The 15,378-nt window shown below is 49.0% G+C and overlaps 1 protein-coding gene across 1 annotated transcript in view; it reads left to right on the forward strand.

Moving 5' to 3' along the window:
* CHKB (choline kinase beta) overlaps positions 1–15,378 on the forward strand; it is a 67,896-nt gene that overhangs the window by 19,066 nt on the left and 33,452 nt on the right. Inside the window, exons 2-3 of the mRNA XM_033958879.1 lie at positions 5,292–5,400; positions 12,536–12,649. Coding sequence (XP_033814770.1) covers positions 5,292–5,400; positions 12,536–12,649 — 223 coding nt within the window. The remainder of the gene's footprint in view (positions 1–5,291; positions 5,401–12,535; positions 12,650–15,378) is intronic.

The following is a 15,378-nucleotide window of genomic DNA, read 5'->3' on the forward strand; positions in this document are numbered from 1 at the left end:
TGCCTCGTGGTGGTAGCAGCAACCTTACGTTCCCAGGGCCTCCAGGTATTCCCCTACCTGGACGACTGGCTAATCAAAGCCCCGTCCAAGGAAGGGGTTATCTCAGCGACCCAACAGACTATTACCTACCTACAAAGTCTGGGGTTCGAAATAAACTTCCCAAAATCTCAACTACGCCCCTCGCAGTCCCTACAGTTCATCGGGGCCACGCTGGACACGGTTCGCCTCCGTTCCTTCCTCCCCCCTCCGCGCTTGGAGGCGTTAGTAAGTCTGAGCCGAAGGATCTCTCGGCTGACCTCAGTATCAGCCCGACAGATGATGACCCTCCTGGGCCACATGGCCTCCACCGTCCATGTCACACCCTTCGCCCGCCTCCATCTGAGAATCCCTCAATGGACCCTGGCGTCTCAATGGCGTCAAGACCGGGACCCGATCGACCGCTCCGTGACAGTGACTCCTTCATTGCAACGATCGCTCCGCTGGTGGGCCGACTCTTCAAATCTTTCCAAAGGTTTGCTCTTCCTCACCCCACCCCACAGCAAGGTACTCACCACGGACTCGTCGGAGTACGCTTGGGGAGCCCATCTGGACGGCCTACGCACCCAAGGAATGTGGTCAGCACAAGACCGTCGCTGCCACATCAACGTGCTAGAACTTCGGGCCATCTACCTCGCAACTGTAGCCTTTCAACATCTGCTCCGCGACCGAGTGGTTCTCATCCGAACCGACAACCAGGTAGCGATGTACTACATAAACAAACAAGGGGGTACAGGGTCTTGGCCCCTTTGTCGGGAAGCCCTGCGCCTCTGGAAATGGGCAATCTCCAACAACACCTTCCTTCGGGCGGTGTACATACAAGGAGAACAAAACTGCCTGGCGGACAGACTCAGCCGCCTCCTCCAGCCACACGAGTGGTCACTACACTCTCAGGCACTACGAGGAGTGTTCGAACGGTGGGGGACGCCTCAAATAGACCTGTTCGCGTCCCCTCACAATCACAAGCTACCTCTCTTCTGCTCCCGGATATACTCCCCGGACCGGCTCGAGGCCGACGCCTTCCTCCTCAACTGGGAGGGAAGGTTCTTGTACGCGTTCCCGCCGTTTCCTCTGATACTGCGGACGCTTGTCCACCTGAAAACAGTACAAGCCACCCTGATCCTGATTGCCCCTCGCTGGCCACGCCAGCCGTGGTTTTCCCTGCTACTTCAACTCAGTGTCAGAGATCCACTGCCTCTGCCTCTGTTTCCCTCTCTACTGTCACAGGGTCAGGGTTCACTGTTACATCCCAATCTTCAGTCTCTTCATCTGAATGCTTGGTTTCTCTCCCCCTGACTGCTCTCCCCGTGTCTCAATCAGTCAAGGAGATATTGGAGGCCTCCAGAAAAACCTCAACGAGAACCTGCTACTCACAAAAGTGGACCAGATTCTCAACCTGGTGCTCCTCCCACAGCCAGGACCCGGTGTCGGTCCCCGTCCCCCTGGTCCTTGACTATCTACTTCAACTATCTCATTCCGGCCTAAAGACCAACTCCATTCGAGTACACCTCAGTGCGATTGCGGCCTTTCATCAGCCCCTGGAAGGGAAAGCCCTCTCGCTCCATCCCTTAGTCACTCGCTTCATGAAGGACCTGCTAAACGTCCACCCCCCTCTCAAACCTCCTCCGGTGGTTTGGGACCTTAACGTGGTTCTGGCTCAACTAATGAAACCTCCATTTGAGCCATTAGACAAATGCCATCCAAAATTCCTCACTTGGAAGGTAATTTTCCTACTCGCGCTCACGTCCGCACGGCGGGTTAGTGAGCTACAAGCACTGGTAGCGGACCCACCCTTCACGGTATTCCATCACGACAAGGTGGTACTCCGCACCCATCCAAAGTTCCTACCTAAAGTAGTGTCTGATTTCCATCTAAATCAGTCCATCGTCTTACCCGTGTTTTTTCCCAAGCCCCACTCTCACCCAGGAGAGGTGGCGCTCCACACTCTTGACTGCAAAAGAGCGTTGGCCTTTTACCTCCAACGCACTCAGCCACACCGGAAAGTCCCACAACTGTTTTTGTCCTTCGACCTAAACCGGTTAGGCCACCCAGTTTCCAAACGCACCTTATCCAACTGGTTGGCCGATTGCATCTCCTTTTGCTACGCTCAGACTGGTCTCGCGCTGCATGGTCGAGTAACGGGACACAAAGTCCGAGCGATGGCAGCCTCCGTAGCCTTCCTCAGGTCCACACCTATCGAGGAAATCTGCAAGGCTGCCACGTGGTCTTCGGTTCATACCTTCACCTCCCACTACTGTCTGGACTCCCTGTCCAGAAGCGATGGCCGGTTCAGCCAATCGGTATTGCGAAATCTATTTGCTTAAATTGCCAACTTCCCTCCATCCCTCTTCAGTAAGCTTGGAGGTCACCCACATGTGAGAATATCATGCCTGCTTGTCCTGGGATAAAGCACAGTTACTTACCGTAACAGGTGTTATCCAGGGACAGCAGGCATATATTCTCACAACCCACCCACCTCCCCGAGGTTGGCTTCTTGGCTAGTTAAGTGAACTGGAGACCACGAGGGGATGCACCCCCTAGTGGAGCAGGAAGGCACGCATGCGTGGAGCAGCAGAGCAAACTTAAATCTTCAATCAAGTTTGCTTGAAAATGCTTCCGCATCGGGGCTCCGTAGATGACGTCACCCACATGTGAGAATATATGCCTGCTGTCCCTGGATAACACCTGTTACGGTAAGTAACTGTGCTGAATCTTAAAAGAATCCTTTTCCTTGCCACAAAGGATGAAGCAATATTTATAACTTGAATGTCTCCTTTTCAGCTTATTTGGGGAGGGCAGCAGGTTTTGAATGTATTTGTTTTTCCACAGGTTAATTTCCAGAACTGGTTAAGAGGCCCTTTTACTAAGCTGCGTTAAGTCCAATGCAGGACACGCGAAAGTATTATGCAGGTGTTTTGTCATTTGTGCACAATGATCACGCGGTATTTATAATTTTTGAAAGAGCACGTCGAGGGCAGAGAATGAGTGTGGAAGCACTCTTCAGCTAGTATGCTGACTTTATACCAGCACACTTAACTGGATAGCGCGTCCCTAATGCAGGAATCCTTCGACCTCCTAAATCGGAAGTGGCAAGGCTCCCGTGTTAACTCTTTCAAATGGCCGCACGCTAATGCTAGCCTTGCATGGCCAGAAATTCAATGTAAAAAAATGCTTACTTTGTGGCCGTGCTTGAAATGGGCTTACCGTTCAGGAAAAAGCCCTGCTTTATAGTGCATTAAGCCAATTTACTAAGCTAGGCTAGTAAAAGGGTCCCTATGTGATGTGAATTTTTAGAGCAGATGAAACATTTATTCTTTAGCACTCTCCAGACCAGTAGAGGTTAATCTTTACAAATGGGTATATATCCAATCATGACCAGCAGGTGGAGACTGAAAACAAAACTGTGGGACAGTATATAATATACTCCCTTCTCTATTTACCTCAGTCTTCTTTCAGTCTCCAGCAGGTGTTGATGTGATCTGTACCCATCTCCCATTTATTTATTGTTGTTTATTTTTATAGCCCGTCCTCCCCAGAAGCTTAGAACAGCTCTGCCTCAATCCCCACCGACGCGTTTCACTCTTTCGTCAGGGTCGGGGAAGGAGAATACAGAACAGTTCAAAAACTTAGCATAAGTCCCGGCGGATACTTTAAGTATTTAGCTTATGCTAAGTTTTTGAACTGTTCTGTATTCTCCTTCCCCGACCCCGATGAAAGAGTGAAACGCGTCGGTGGGGATTGAGGCAGAGCTGTTCTAAGCTAAGTGGCATTTTTGCATACATTAGGAAATTTAGATTATTCATTCAAATACGAGCACTGGCACGTTATAAATAGATACGATTAGAGACATTTATCATCAGAATGTCCAAATGAAATCATTAGTTTATTTATTAGAAAAATTATACCATATAAAGGTTCCTATGAGGACGGCTACCACACTATAATTTAGTGTGGCATTCTGAGGAACATGGTGTGGGTAATGAATGGACACAGTGGTGGTGGTAACTAAGTATTGATGAGCTGATTAATTTGAAGTTTTGGACACCTATTTTAAAACAGTTAACATTGGTTGCCAGGGACCTTAGAGGGTACAATTTAAGGTGTTATCCTTGATTCATCAACATTTATATGCTGCTGCGCCCTGGTACTTTGTCCATGCAGTGTCAGTCTGTTACTCCTGGCAGAATTCTGTGCGTGTGAGATTATGGTTCACATAAACAAATGGGTCTAACCAGCGCAGGAAGAGGAAATGACCCGCTGTGCAGCGGGTCACTTCCTCCTCTATTGATCGTGTCTGCCCTGAGTGCTACGACAGCATGTGCAGAATTGTTAAACATCCTGAGGGAGTGAGGAATTCTGCAAGTGCAGAATTCTGCCAGGAGTAGTCTTATCTGCCAAAGAGACAGTTAAGATGAGAAACATCAATGCGTTTATCTTTAGAAAGTGTGCAATATGCAGCTACTAGACTGACTTCATTTTCCATGGCCGTTTTCATCTTTATTTAAAACTCACCTATTTGTCCAGGCATTTTTAACGTCCAATGTGTACAGTAATGTGCTCATTTAAATGGTAGACTGTTGTATTATTAGATGGAATATGCCACCGACTCATGGCAGCGTGCACAGTGAGGAATCCACCCTGTGATGTTTTCACGACAAGAGTACAGGAGTGGTTTGCCATTGCCTTATCCCGCATACTGTGCGGATCCACTGTGTTGCTGCTGCCCAAAAAAGCGCCCCTCAGCCTACAGCACCTGGTATGTCCCATGCGGTCTCCCATCCAGACCCGACCCTGCTTAGCTTCCGATAGTAAGAGTGGGCCTACTCAGGGCGGCCAGGCCGTAGGCCCGTTGTATTACTAGGGTGTCAACAATACAAAAGTGTGTTTGACTTGATATGTCAGGGCAACAATGAAGCAGAAATGCAATTTTTTTTCTGTGTGTGCGTTGTATGCGTGTAATCCACCTAGGTTATGAGTGGGATAGAATTTTGAAAATAAATGCTTTTCTGAGATGATTTAGGTACAGTGGAAACAAGGGTATAGGCTACTATATTCTCATTCCTTCAGTTCTCCCTTGCCATGTTTTTATGATGGTGTTCCATAGCTGCCTCACTGGCTGTCATGGTGTGATCTTATTGAATGAAAGGTTATTTGTGATCCCTTAACTCACAGGTGCAGTCCACTCCTTGCTGAGTAGCGTTTCCTGTATCGTGGATGGGTATTGGGTTATATCTTCCTTTTTTTTTCCCTTACAGTGGTGGCCTCAGTAACCTCTTATACAAATGTTCTCTTCCTGAATACATCAAGATTGTAGGTGAGGAGCCTAGCCATGTGCTTCTGCGTGTCTATGGGGCTATTCTCCAGGTAAGCTTCCTTGTAATACCTTCTTTTACTTCTAAAAAAACAAAAGGTCATCCTCCAGCCAGCAGAGGGCATTGAGTATTGGGTCTTTTTCTTTAGTTTTGGAATGCAGCTTGTGAAACTTAGCAAATTTGCTTTGATTTGTACATGTAGAGCAGTGTCTCGCAAACTTTCCAGCTGGCGGCACACTAAATCCAGTGCCCCGGCTGGAAGGCACTGGGAAGTGTGCGGACGTCTGCACGTGCGCGGAGGCCCATCTGACCACAACCCACTTCGGTGGAGGGATCTGGGAGATGCAGGGAGAGGAGGAGAGATGCTGACCAGGAGGAGAGTCATCTGCGCCAGCTGACTGCCTACAGGACGTGCCTCTCACTGCGAGAGGTATGTTCTGTAGGCAGTCGGCCAGCGTGGACAACGCTTCTCCTCGCCAGGCACACAGTTTGCGATACAGTGATGTAGAGGCTACAAGCTTATGATTTCTCCATGTGAGTGCAGGCTGTAATCAGGGACGGTTTTAGACATGCTGGAGCCCAGAGCAGAAATTAAGGAGGGGGCCCCTGATCCCCTCGCCTCCCTGCATCCTCCCCCTGATATCCCCACCTCCCATTACTACCACACATAAAACAACTTTAAATGACTTTTTTTTACACACAAAACATAGACCTTTACCAAATACAGAACAAGGGATCACAAATAGAAACTGAACTGCGAACCCCAAGAAATTAAACTCAGGGACTTCCGGTGACGTCGCGAAGCATGGTGGTCGGTTAGAGTGAGAGCTCTGACTTCCGCGGGTTTCTACCTCCCTCCCGAAGGTGTTTACGTGCTTCCTACTGGCCCGGAACCGGGTTATTATAAGTCCGGAGCAGAGCGCTCCTGTACAATGCCGTCAAAAAAGCAGTCGGCGGAGGGGCGTCGGCCCGATACGGGCGGTGAGCAGTGCGGCCTGCGCCATGTGCGCGGGGCCTCCAGAGCGCCCGAGCGCGAGTCTGGAGAGAGTGCTTCGGAGGAAGAGTCGGAGAGGGGTGCTTCTCCGAGATTGAGAAGACAGGACTGTGCCGCGGCGGTCACTAAAGCGGACCTTCAGCAGTGGGCTCTGGATATCAAACAAGAGGTGGCAGCCGTGAAGGGTAAAATTAAAGATGCAGTGAAAGAAATCCGGAAGGACTTTGCTGACCTCCTTGGGAGAGTGGAGGAGACCGAGCGGCGTATTGGGGACCAAGAGGTGGTGGTGCAAGATTTGAGTGGGGCTTTTACAGAAGCTCGGAAGGATTGGCAAGACTGTTTTAACCGCCTTGAGGATCTGGAGAACCGGTCCCGAAGAAATAATGTGCGTATCAGAGGGGTGCCTGAGCTGGCTGAGTTTCAAGATGCTGTACAGGTGGTCCAGGGGATCTTTGGAACCTTATGCCCACAGGAGGGGGAAGAGGTGGGTGCCAGGAAGGTGAAGGTGGACAGGGCCCACCGGGCTCTGGGACCCAAGAAGGATGATAATCCTCGAGATATCATTGCCTGCCTTCATGATTTTGTGGACAAGGATCGGATGGTGCGAAAGGCCAGGGAGTTGGGCACTTTTGCTTGGAAGGGGCATAACGTGGAAGTTTTTCAAGATCTTTCAGTCATTACACTGCAGAGGAGGAGGGAATTTCGTCCTGTGGTGCAGATTCTGAGAAAGCAAAATTTGAAATATCGCTGGCTCTTTCCATTTGGGCTCCTGATTACCATCAACGGGGCACACAAGAGAGTTACAACCCTGTCCGAAGCTGGGGCACTGCTGCGGAGGGAAGGTCTCCTGAGTGCGGAGGATCCCCCTCTGGGGAAACCTTTGGGCCAGTCGGCGGAGCGATTTCAGTGGCAAGCTCGATCACAGCGGTCCCGCAAACGCCGACCTGATGGTGGAGAAGGCATAGGGTCCTCGGCGGGACGAGGAGCAGGACCAGCGACTTGAGGTGTAGCTGAGACTGAGGCGGTCTTATCCTATGGAGAACTCATGGAGACTTGAGACTTTTGGAAAACATGGACTGTTTCCTGTGTTTGGCGGTATGCTTGGGGGTGCGAGTGAGGGGCATATGTAGGGGGGAGTGGTTGCAGTGTGTGTGTGCTGGGAGGTACTTTTGGGAGGGGGGTACATGATGGGGAATTGGGCCTTGGTGAGGTCACCCGAAGTCATGGAAGGGAGACGGTGGTGGCGGGATTGGGTTGGGTGGGGTGGGGGGTGGGGTGGAGGGGGGATGGGGGGTAACAGCATGGGAGTTGGGAGATGGTGTGGGGGGAGGAGAACGGGAGGAGATTTGTGGGGTTTTGATATTCGGGGTTATGGCGGTAGCTAAATTGAGAGTGGGCAGCTTTAATGTCAAGGGTCTCAACATGCCCCGTAAACGCCAATTATTGTTAAAAGAATTAAAGCGGTTACGGATTGATATTAGTTTTGTGCAAGAAACCCATTTTTTGAAAACTGGGGAAAAGCTGATACAATATAAAGAATATCCGGATAGGGTTTGGGCCTCTAATAGGAAGGAGAGGAAGAAGGCGGGGGTGGGCATTTTGTTTGCTAGACATCTTAAAGTGGTCCCTGAACAGGAATGGAGGGATGAGGGAGGGCGTTGGGTTATATGGGTGGGCCAAATTAATGGGGAAGTGGTTACGTTAGTGAATTTGTATGCCCCGAATGCTCAACAGGGTTCCTTCTTTGATGAGGTATTGGCCAAGGTACTGTTGGTTAAAAAGGGATCGTTGCTGGTGGGCGGGGACTTCAATCTGGTGGTTGACCCCCGTTGGGATTCCACTGGGGCTGGGGGAGATAGGCATAAGGCTGATAGGCAGCGTCTTAAGCATTTTGTTGATGTTCTCAACGTGGTAGATGGTTGGCGCTCTCAGCACTGGATGGGTAAGGATTACTCTTATTACTCCCCCGTACATGCGGTGTATACTAGAATTGATATGTTATATATGGATAAGGGGTGGGGGGGTAGATTGCTCGACACGCGCATCGAGGACATTGGGTGGTCGGATCATGCTCCCATTTGGATGGATATCCGATGGGGGGCTTCACGAGTGGGGGACCGATATTGGAAATTGAATGATAGTTTATTGAAGGATCCGTTGCTACTCCGTAGGGTGGAGCAGGTTATTTTGGACTTTTTGGAGCATAATGATGTTGACCAATATTCTCCAATGACAATCTGGGAAAGTTTGAAAGCGGTGCTACGGGGGGAGCTTATCTCGATGGCTGCGTATAAAAAGCGGCTTAATTTGCAGCGGGAACGGAGCCTGAGAGAGAATCTACGGCACCTTGTTGATCAACATAAGCGGGGTCAGGGAGGGGCAGCCTTGGGGCTCCGGATTCGTGAGGTGCGGGCGGACTTGGGGAAGTTGGAGGATGAGGAGATCAAATTCAATCTTGAACGCCTTCGTCTACGGTTTTTTGAATCTGGTAATAGAGCGGGGAAATTGTTGGCTCATCGTCTACGACTTAGGCAGACGCAATCTAATATTATGGCTATTAAGGATGGTTCGGGTCAGACATTGACAGCTGAAGGAGCTATCCATGCTCGCTTCTGTGAATTCTATCAGCAGCTTTATACACCAGAGAGTCAGGGATCAGAGGAGGAGATTCGGACTTATCTACAGGATTTGGGCTTGGAGTCCCTTCCGGCTTCGGTGATGCAAGGGCTGGATGCTGATATTTCTTTGGAGGAAGTGCATAATGTGATCAGCCAGCTGAAACCGGGGAAATCTCCGGGTTTAGATGGGTTCACGGGGTTGTTCTATAAGAAGTTGTCTTCCTTGGTGGTGCCGTTGTTGGCACGCGTATATAATGACTTGAGAGATGGAGCTCAATTACCTTTCTTCATGCGGTTGGCAGGGATCACAATTTTGCCGAAGCCGGGGAAGGACGCTACCCAGTGTGGGAGTTATAGGCCGATTTCCCTGCTGGGTATTGACACAAAAATTTTTGCTCGGGTGCTTGCTGATAGATTGGCATCTCATCTGACGACACTTATTCACCCCGACCAGGTGGGGTTCATAGGGGGTCGGCAGGCGGCGGATGGGATCCGTAAAGTTTTGAATTTGGTTTGGCAGGCCCGCCGTTCAGGCGGTTCCTGGGTGGCGGTGGCGGTGGATGCCGAAAAGGCGTTTGACCGGGTGGATTGGCGGTTTATGGAGGCGGTCTTGCGCCATGTTGGCCTGGGGCCTCGTTATGTGTCCTGGATTCTCTCTTTGTATAATGGACCCATGGCGTGTGTGAAAATTAATGGGGTTTACTCCTCTCCCTTTGAATTACGGCGGGGGACGAGGCAAGGTTGTCCCTTATCGCCCTTGCTATTTGCTTTGGTGATTGAGCCTCTTGCACAAAAGATTCGACTGACCGCTAGGGTGCGGGGTGTGACGGTTCGGGGGAGGGAACACAAGTTGTCCTTATTCGCTGACGATATCTTGGCAATTGTAGAGGGGTCTGTGGAATCCCTTAGTTCCCTTCAGGAACTTATGGCAACCTATGGGGCTTTATCCGGTTTTAAGGCTAACATGGATAAAACGGAGATCCTTAATTTATCAGTCCCGGAATCTGATATTCCTGGTATAAAGCGGGTGGTGCCCTTTCGGTGGGTTAAGGGCCCTATTAAATATTTGGGTATCCAGCTGGGGGTGGACTGGATGTCCTTATTTCAACTTAATTATATTCCCCTGGTGGCGTCTCTGAACCGGGATATGGATCGGTGGGATAAATTGTATGTGTCTTGGATGGGCCGCATGGAGGTATCTCGGATGTTGATGTTACCTAGATTCTTGTATTTTTTTCAAGTTTTGCCTATTGAAATTCCTCGGAAGTATTTTACTCGTTGGCAGCGCAGCCTCTTAAGGTTTGTGTGGGGAGGCAGACGGCCCCGGGTGGCACAGTGGGCCATGTTTAAGTTTAAGGCAGAGGGGGGTCTGGGGATCCCTCATCTGGAGCATTATTATCAAGCGGCCCAGTTAAGAGCGGGTGTGGAGTGGCATGCGCCCTCAGTGAAGTTATGGGTGCAGGTGGAACAGGGATTGCTGGATGATTCGGGGGGAACTAGGACCCTGGGGTCGCTATTGTGGGGGGATTTGGGGGTCAGGGAGCTGGGGACCGTTTCTAATCCATTCACATCCTGGACGTTGCGGGTTTGGAAAGCGGTAGCGCGCAAACTGTTAGGTAAGAGCAAGGGGGTGCACTTTCTTCCATTGCGCTTTGCCTCTGATTTTGTACCGGGGAGAGATGGGGGGATATTTGTGCGGTGGGCAAGGAATGGGTTGCAGTACTTTGGCCAATTCTTGGAGGGTGAGAATCTTCGGGCTTTTCCGGTGCTTCAGGCCCTTTATCAGCTAGAATCTAGGGACCTTTTCCCATATCTCCAGGTGAAAAGTTATTTGCAAACGGCTAAGCGGGCTGATGCCGCAGTGTATACCTGTTCGGCCTTTGAGCGGATGTTGGGTTCCCCAGTGAGTAGAGGCTGCATTTCCCTATTGTATAAATGGGTGCATAAAGATGGGGCCCGCAAACCTAAATACCTTGAAGCTTGGGAAAGGGATTTAGAGCAGGAGTTCGATGAGGCCTTGTGGGAAACTATATCGCTTCGGATACACCGTTTAGCGGTGGCTCCGGTGCTAGTGGAGAATGCTCTTAAGATGCTGGTCCGCTGGTACATGACCCCGGTTCATATGAGCAAAATATCTGCCCAGGGATCAGACTTGTGCTGGAGGGGATGTGGGCAGCGGGGAACTTTTCTTCATATGTGGTGGAGCTGCCAGCCACTTCAAGAATTCTGGAGACAGGTGTTTCACTATGTGGGGGCTCTCCTCCAGGTGTCCTTGCCTGAAAGAGCGGAAGTGGCCTTATTGGGGTTTCCTGTGGGGGGGGTTGATGCTTCACAGGATAGGCTGGTACAGCTGGCGTTCACGGCTGCTAGATTGACTGTGGCACGCCATTGGCGAAGCACGATCATACCCACGTTACCTCTTATGAGAGCTAAATTGGGCTGGGTTTGTGATCGCTATAGGCTTTCGGCTCTGCTGACTAGACGTTGGCAGCAATATTATGATCTATGGGGAAGATACTTGGCTGTGGAGGAATTGGATCTGGAGACCTCTGTTGTCAGCTGACCTGCTGGATCTCATATGGATTTGGGTTTTGGGGGTCTGTTTTGATCTGGTTTTGTGTTTTGCTATGTCACCTATGTATTCTTTTTCTCTTTTTTTCTCCTTCCTTTACTCGGGAGCTGAGATGCTCGTGGGGGGGGATTTCTGGCTTACAGGAGATGAGGGGTGCTGTATGCTGTTACGGGGGGGGGAGGGTAGGGGGGGGTGGTTTCCGGGGGGGGGGGTTGATCAGTTGATTGACTGATTGTTCTGTTTTGGCACAGTACTGCTGTGATGTTGTGCATTTCTTTGTTATAAATAAACAATTACAAAAAAAGAAATTAAACTCAGAAAGTATTAACAACACTGGAGAAATAAAAACAAGACAGATATGCACTGAACATTTTATAATGAACACCTGGTAGGGCCTAGCTCCACCAGATATTAGCCACCTCCCTTGCTGTGGCTGGTGGAGGTCCCAGAACCCTGACAGTTGAAGACCACCACCTTCAGTCTGGCAGCCAGAAATCTCCAAGCTCTGTAGCTAGCAGAAGCATCCTTGGCCTGCCACCAGCTGTAGAACTTGAAACAGTTTTGGCCGCTGGACTGGAGGAAGAAGTTTTCAGCTGACAGGGCACTGGGGAAGTAAAAAAGGTACAGGGGACGACAAGGGCCATGCGTGCGTATCAAGGAGAGGAGGAGGGTTGTCCCCACCTCTCCCCCCCCCCCGCCCTTACTGCTACATGTTTAGGGTTTTGGCACAAATAAGGGTCTTTTTTTGAGGAATCTGTGTTTTAGTGAGGGGAGGGATTCAGGTCGAGGAAGGAATGTGGGATGGATTTGAACTTAAGACGTGGCCATTTTAAAACGAGGCTGAGTGGGTTAAATTTAGGACTCACATTTTCAGCCAGTAGATTCTGCCAAAAAGTCCCATAAATCTAGATGGCCTGAATTTGCTTCGGCCAACAATGCACCTGAACATGGCTTCTTGAGCTCTGCACTTCTTGGGTTGTAACACATTTTGTTTGCTTCACAGGGGGTGGACTCCTTAGTTTTGCAGAGCGTAATGTTCGCTATCCTGGCAGAAAGAACATTGGGACCACGACTCTATGGGATTTTTCCTCAAGGACGACTGGAGCAGTACATTCCAGTAAGGCGACAAGTAGACTCTTAAGCAGGCACAGAAAGGTGACACTAATGAATTTTTAATTGGCTTCAAAGCACATAGTTACGGCTGCTAACCAGGTCCCAGATGATCGCAAGTCAGATTCTCTCACATCAGAACTGGCTGAGGCAAAAAGTTTCTTCTCTGTTAAGCACACACAGCTGCACTATTGGATTGCAAAGATTTTATTCCATGCATTTCTTGATATGGAAAAAGCTAATATCTCCTTTTCGAGATTCCATCTCCTATATCAAGGAGATTGTTGCTGTGCTCAAGATCAGAAGGAAGCATACACCCATGTTGTGATTTCATTTGAGAAATGGTCTATTGCCTGCTAGACTGACTTCCTTTCAACAAAATATTTAATCATTATTATAACAGACCTGCATTAGCTTGGGAGGGGGTACATTATCCTTCCCCCAACTCCTGAGAGATGCAGTATGATGTCTTAGATCAGGGGTTCTCAGTCCAGTCCTCAGGACATACCTAACCAATCATAAGAACATAAGAATAGCCATACTGGGGCCTAGATGCACTAAAGTCAGTGATTGTCTTACCAGCACTTTTTTTTAATGGGCACCAGATGCTGTGCTTGTGTTACACATGCATAATATCTGCCCTATTTGAAAAAAACAAAAAAACCTCCGCCCAGCGATGACAGCCCTCCCTGACGAACTGGCAGTGGGGGATGGACACCCCCTCCCAAATGCACCAGCTAAAATCGGCAGGAGGGATGCTTCCCCCCACGCCAGCGAAAATCAGCAGGAGGTGGGGTTTTAGGAATCTAAGCCAATCAGGGCTTTAGGCCCCTCCCTGTGCATCACATGATGCACTAAGGAGAGGAAGGCCCACAAGTTTCAAGTTTATTTAAAATTTCTTATACCACCCAATCAAGCCTTCTAGGCGGTGTACAAAAACACCAAAACAATGTGCCAAATAAAATACAATTTAAACAGAAACAGACCAGGGGAAATGACAATTTTTAAAGACAATGACTAACGGGAACAAAAAGAAATAAGGGTTAGAACTACAATTCAGAGAGAGAAAGAAAACACACAAGGGAAAGAATGACATTTTGGAGTGGAGGGACCTAGCCTCCCTCCTTTCTTCCCACAAAGGTGGTGGGGGGAGGTTTGGGGGAGCATCTGGTGGGCATGCCTCCTGCCTTTTGGGGGGGGGATGGTGTGTAGGGTAGGGGATGGTTTGGGGAGATGGCATTTGGTGCGGGGGGAGAGCCTCCATTGGCAGGCGAGAGTGGGCATCCCTCCTGCCAATATTTTTTCACACTGGAGGGTGGTTGGGAAGGCAGGAGGGAGTGGCCATGCCTCATGCTGATTTTTTATTTATTTATTTTTTTTCTCACACAAGGGAGGGGTGGGTTGACAAGGCAGGAGGGAGTGGGCATCACTCCTGCCGATTTTTGCAGGGGGGGGGCTGGTGCCACTTCATCAGGGAGCTTTTTTAATGGGGTAGATATTGTGCATGTGTAATGTGCACAGCATCTGTGCACATTGAAAAAGGGAAAAAAAGTTTCCTGCTTTGTGGCTTCCTCTGCCTCAGCTGTTTGGGATTCCCCTGCTGGCTCTGTGCATGTGTGAGTCGCTCTCACTGTAATCTAATCTAATCTAAACCTTAAGTTTATATACCGCATCATCTCCATGAGAATGGAGCTCAACATGGTTTACAAGAATTTAAAATAGTGGGTAGAGAAGAAGAAAAAAGATTACATGAACTTATGTGTAGAAGGGGGGAAAGATAGAGCTACAATTTGCTGAAAAGCCAGGTTTTCAGTTGTTTGCGGAATAACTGAAGGGAGCTCAGGTTCCGCAGCGGGGTGGTGAGGTCGTTCCAAAGACCTGTGATTTTGAAGAGAAGGGATTTTCCCAGTTTGCCTGAATAGTGGATGCCGCGTGGAGAGGGGAAGGCTAGTTTAAGCCTTTGGGCAGTTCTGGAGGAGTCGGGACTTGAGGAGTTGAAAGACAGTGGGATAAGAGGAGGCAGGATTCCGTGAATGATCTTGAAAGCCAGGCAGGAACATTTGAAATGGATTCTGGAGATTATTGGGAGCCAATGAAGTTTGGCAAGGAGTGGGGATCACCATGCAGTCTTAACGATCCTGTATAGTTCATTTAGCTCTGGTGTAATAACCTGAGCGGCAATGGAGGGGATTAAGTGACTTGCCCAGGGTCACAAGGAGCAGCATGGGTTTGAACCCACAACCTCAGGGTGCTGAGGCTGTAGCTTTAATCATTGCGCCTTAATGATAGTGCATTCAGATTATTAGTTCTATCACTTGTCCTAGGAATATTGGAGTACTATAATATTGTACATTTGGGGGATCTTCAAAAAGTTATCATATTACAGAGTTACATTGGCTCCCTATTGAGGCAAGAGTGATGTTTAAGTTCAGATGTTTATGTTATAAGGCGGTGCACGGTATGGCTCCTGGGTATTTAGTTGGCCATTTTAATTTTTCTAGTTTTTCACGTTCCCTACATATATCGACAATGTTTGAGTTACCACTGGTTAAACAATGTCGTTTTAAAAGATTTTACAATAGATTGCTTTTGTATCAAGCAGCTATCTGGGACTCCGCTCTCCGCTGCCTATTTTTGGCTTCCACATCGTATATGAATTTTAGAAAACAATTAAAATCTTATTTGTATGATAGATTTTTATAATTTACAATTCTTTTTATAATTCACTGACAGATG

The sequence above is a fragment of the Geotrypetes seraphini genome, chromosome 9 (genome assembly GCF_902459505.1).
Source record: "Geotrypetes seraphini chromosome 9, aGeoSer1.1, whole genome shotgun sequence".
In the NCBI taxonomy this organism is placed as follows: Eukaryota; Metazoa; Chordata; class Amphibia; order Gymnophiona; family Dermophiidae; genus Geotrypetes; species Geotrypetes seraphini.